General features: G+C 27.8%; 1 protein-coding gene across 1 annotated transcript in view; it reads right to left on the bottom strand.

Annotated features, from left to right (window-relative positions):
* LOC100570711 (FACT complex subunit Ssrp1) overlaps positions 1 to 2,535 on the bottom strand; it is a 10,617-nt gene extending 8,082 nt beyond the window's left edge. The window contains exons 1-5 of the mRNA XM_029486264.1: positions 2,359 to 2,535; positions 1,064 to 1,249; positions 783 to 998; positions 365 to 543; positions 49 to 286 (exon numbers count right to left, since the gene is read on the bottom strand). Coding sequence (XP_029342124.1) covers positions 49 to 286; positions 365 to 543; positions 783 to 998; positions 1,064 to 1,249; positions 2,359 to 2,406 — 867 coding nt within the window. The 5' untranslated portion in view covers positions 2,407 to 2,535. The remainder of the gene's footprint in view (positions 1 to 48; positions 287 to 364; positions 544 to 782; positions 999 to 1,063; positions 1,250 to 2,358) is intronic.
* Between the last annotated feature and the right edge of the window lie 2,868 nt (positions 2,536 to 5,403).

Raw genomic sequence — 5,403 nt, 5'->3', positions numbered from 1 at the left:
ATATTTCTTATAAGTTCGGATATAATTAATTTATATTTAAACTTACTCAGTAAATGGAAGTTCTATAGATGTTTCCTCTTCCATATTAAATAATAATACTAAATAATGGTATCTCGTTTGGCCTTGTTTAATAGGTGGATCCAAACTGACTACAAAAAATATTTGACGACCATCTTTGTGTGGTAATATAAACAAACGAAGAACAGTAGTCATTGGAATTTTATAATCAAACGTCTTACCATGGAGTTGGAAAAATGTTTGAAAAACTTTTATATCATAACGACCACTAAAATAATATTTCAAATGTTAATAATATGATATAATACATTTTTCAGTATAAATTAATATCTGTAATATTAATTACCGAGGAGTAAGACATTGCATTTCCCTGAATATAGCAATTGCATCACCAGATATTGATATAACACTGGCCTGCTTCATAACTTGATCATGGAATGCATCTACTGGATCTTGGTCACCTGCAAGCTCAGCAGATGGAATATGGAATCTCATTTCGCATAAACTGACTGGTGTTTCATCATTCTATAATAAGCCATAAATGCATAAGTTATGATATCTATTGGGCAAATTTACAGACTTAATTATTCTACTTTATACAATTATAACTGAACACTCAAACTGAGCCTAAAATTAACCAACATTTTACAATTTAAATTACTTGGTAATATTAAAACTATGCTGAAAAATATAGTTTATATATTTAGCATCAGGACAAATAATTTAGTTGTTTCTGTATGATTCAAAATATTCTTTAAGGTTACCTGATGAAATTCCAATGTTACTTCGTTCTTTCCAGTAGTACATTGTGATACATTGTTGAGAGGTATTTCAAAAGCAGTCAGATTACCAATATCAAAACTCAATATTGATCCATTAAATTTAGTACTACCCCAGTTCCAGCCCTTAATGGCTAATTCTTTTTCCAACATATCTAAGCGATATGTATTTTTAAAATACTTTGCAATTTTATCTTGATCCTGTGAAACCAGTAAATATATTTTTTTAATCCATACAATATAATAAAAGTAATTATTAAACTTACAGACTCGTTGAAGCCACTGTATCGATGAAGATTACCATTTTTTAAAAAGATTCTGATACCACAGGTACCAACTAATTTTTGCCAATTAACAAATTCTATATCAGAAGATGTTAACTGTTCTACTTTGCCAGTTTTTACATTTTTAAACACAATATTTTGCTCAGTGAATTTTAGTCGTCCAGTACACTATAATAAATACACACATAAAAATCAAAAATAGTACTTATAAATTATAATATATTCATAAATTAATACAAATAAAATAGGTATCAAATAATATTTTTATATTTAAAGCGCAGATTTGTATGCCTTATTTTACAATTTTAATTGCATATTTCTGTGTATCTCTATCTCAGTGTACTTCAGTTTATGGGCAAATCAATCAGTGTCAATGTACCTAGCTTTGTAAAATTATTTGACCTAGATGGGCAACCACAAGTCGCGGATTAAATTTAACCCGGATTCTACACTTAGTATATTTTTTTAGCAACTCTCTAAACTTTTCTTATATCTCTAAAAACAATCTATGAGATTTTTGTCAACATCAATCGAGTATTTTTTGAGTATATAAGCTACAAATATATATTTGGTTTTAAGATATAGTTTCTTTATTCGAGGCCATGTAAACGCGACTATTTTACACATGCTTTTACCTCATTTGCCCGAGTAACTAATTCCAGTCCTTTATACACAAAAAAATATACTAATTTCTACTATTACTATTATAGTCTGCAACTAATGGTAACCACTTATAAATGATAAAAAAAAGTTTCAATGTTCACTGTAAATCTGAAAACATTTGTTTGAGGACCGTTTTAAAATGTGAATTTTGAAAATTATTTTCATTGTTTCTATATCAAAAAACAATATTAGTGACCAAATGTCATACTCATAGCTTCAGAGGTTCTGGTTAGGCGATGATTAATCAGTCCGTCAGTCAGGACAAGTTATATTATATATTATATAGAATAATAAATAATAAGGCATAAAAAATGTATTCAACACATAACACTACTTTTATAATATGCTATGAACCGTTTATTAAGATTAAAATATTTTTGTTGCATACAAGAAGTAATAAAGTATAGGTACATTTTTTATAATTATTTTTTAAAATTTAAATTTTATATAACATCATAATTTTAGTTTTTTTCAATTGATCACTTTTTACGTGACGTGGATGAATGTCTATTGTTCAAATATTCTTCATTAAACGGTTGACTACATGACAATATGACATAGTGTGACAATTTCATCTAACCACAATAACACTTACAATGGAAAATACTACTTACCATGATACCCTTAACTTCAGCACGTACATCTTGGAATTCCAAATCCATACTTTAACTAGTTAATATATTGTAATTGTAAAGTAGAAAATGAACAAAGCACTTAAGCAAACAGCAGTAAGTTGTTGTACCTATGAAATACAAATTTAAAAACACAATTAATGCACAAACATACGACGCGGGAAATTGATAACAAATTGATAGCTGTCGGCAGGCTGTTAACTCGAATATCGAGGAGATCGTATACGCGTTGGCACCGATTATCAAATAGCCGTTCACTGCCGTGGCCTCTACCTTTTGTTCCACAATTTTTTTTTGAAGTCAACTTCTTCCATTGGTTTCTAAATTTTACCTTTGTTCCCTTAGATCATAACATTCTGCATTCATAATACCTATTATACTAACACCACAGAACAATATAGAACAGTATAAAGAACAATATATATATAAGATATATCATACCTAGTCCGTGATAGTGGGGTATACATTAATATTTTTTTTTCGTACAGGGGCCTCATTTAAAACTGGCCCCTGGGCCTCAAAATGTCTTAATCTGGGCTTGACAATAAATTTCAAGAGTTCATATTATCGGATACCCTGAAAAATAAAGGCACATAGAATGTTCGAATGTAAGTTCCCACACGAAAAAAATTACACCGAATACAAACTACCTTCCCTCTCTATTCAGACTTCGGACTGACAACATAAACGTATAGTTGGTGTGGTTAAAATTTGTTTGTTTTTGTGTTGCATAAAAAATTCCAATCAATTTTTTAATTGAATCTAGTCGAACTATATAATAAAAATTAATAATATATATGTATAATCATACAACTTGTACAAATAAACAAAAAAAGGGGGTAAGTGGATGTTGCTCTGCTGTACAGTAAGTTACAAGCAGGTCACTGAAATGGATAGTGTTAAAACTTAAATTTGAATATAATGATAAAATATCATTGTATAAGAAAAACGATTTTGAGCGAAAATGGTCAGTCAGCATACGACTGATATAACTACGTATAATATTTGATGATATTATATTATTGTGAATAAAGTAATTTATATATTTACATATTATGTGGAACATTATTTTAAATATTCAATCCTTAGGTAGCTATAAAAGTTGAACATATTATAAATCTTTAACTACTAAATAATTATTAATTTTTTAATAATTTTATTAATTAATTTTAATTTATAAATTTTGTCGAAATTCGAACTTTAAAGTTTAAATGCTTATAAAAAAAAATTGTGTCTATGTATTTTTAATATTTTTTAACTGCTATTGTAACAATATATCAGAGCCTTCCATTAAATTTTCACACTTCTTTACTAAACAAATAAAATTGTATTGATATTTATAGAAACAAAAACTAAAAAAATTGGAAACTGACAATGTCCGTATAAACAGCCCAGAAAGAGTCATTATATTTTCAAAATTGTATGGTGTATAGAAAATTAAAATATAAATATTCAGTCAAATTGTCATATATCTACAGTTATTTGTTTTTGAATAACAATAAAATAACAAAACCGCTACACGAGAAATCGAGTGAATATCCAATATTGTAAAAATATGAATTTCAAACGCTCGTAAAAATTTAATTTGATTTGCTTGTAGACATTTTTTTTTTTTTTGATAAAGGTAGACAAACTATGAGGAATCTTGTATTATATTTTTAAATCATAGATTTAAAAAGAAAAATGTGTATGAATTCTTAACTCAAAATAATTTGCTAATTTTCGTGATTTTTCCGTACTTTGTCAAGATCTGAACTTTTGCTTATAAATAAAAATTGTGATCAAGGATTTTTTATATTTTTCAAATGTTATTGTAACTATATAGTAGGAGCCTTGTATTACATTTTCAAGCCTTTTTACTCAACAAATAAAGTTTTATCGACATTCAGGAAACAGAAAATGTTCCTAAACAGTTCAAAACAAATCAAAATATTTTGAAAATGTTATTGTGTATAGGAAATGCAAATATAAACAATCAGTGAAATTTTCATGTTCATTTGTTTTAGAGTTACTTCAAAAATCAAAATCGATTTTGTGAAAAACCGATTTTGCGTAAAAATTACCGTTTTTCCTTAATTTTTTTGTTGTTTTTCCCATCGCTTTTGAAAACTATTGAGAATTTAACGTAAATTAACCGATAACTGGATGTTTAATTTTCTAATAGCGCGGCCATTATAGGCAGGGGATGTTTCATATAGGTACGTCAGACGGTACGGTTAGCATTGCAATCACCTTATTATCATTCTATATGATCATTACATCGGAGCTATTGATATAATCGAATTAAAACAAATAGATATTTTCAAAGAACTTTGGAATATTATAGTTATAAAACAGCAATTGGTCCTGATGAAATCTCGCCATTATTTTTAAAAGAGTGTGCATTCATTCTCACTTCACCTATAACCTCTTTATTTAATAAATCTTTGTTAACCGGTATTTTTCCTGAGCAGTGGAAATCCTCATATATATCCCCGATTTTTAAAAAAGGCAACAAATGCTTAATTAATAATTATCGTCCCATATCTAAACTGTCAATAATTCCTAAATTATTCTCAAAATTGGTAAACAATACTATTACACATTTATGCAATAAATTATTATCAAATGACAAACATGGATTTAGGCAAAATAGATCAACAATAACAAATTTATCTATATTTAAACACGCAATCTTGGATTCATTTGAAAATCAATCACAACCTGACGTACCTAATTTATACCGATATGGAAAACGCCTTTGATAGGATTAATCATAAATTATTAATTCATAAGCTTAAAATATATGGATTCACTGAACCACTTCTTTCTTGGATTTATTCTTTCATTTCTGGTCGTATCCAAATTGTAAAATGCAAAAATTATATTTCTAAACAAATCCTCGTTACTTCCGGTGTCCCCCAGGGAGACCATTTATCTCCAATATTATTCTGCCTTTTTATAAATGATATTTCAGATGTCATTTCTCATTCCAAAATCCTATTATTTGCCGATAATGAAAATTTTCAAAATATAGTTGCTTAAATG

This window comes from Acyrthosiphon pisum, chromosome A1 (genome assembly GCF_005508785.2).
Source record: "Acyrthosiphon pisum isolate AL4f chromosome A1, pea_aphid_22Mar2018_4r6ur, whole genome shotgun sequence".
Classification (NCBI taxonomy): Eukaryota; Metazoa; Arthropoda; class Insecta; order Hemiptera; family Aphididae; genus Acyrthosiphon; species Acyrthosiphon pisum.
Note: the sequence above shows the minus strand (reverse complement) of the source record. Positions and strands in the feature narration are given on the sequence as shown.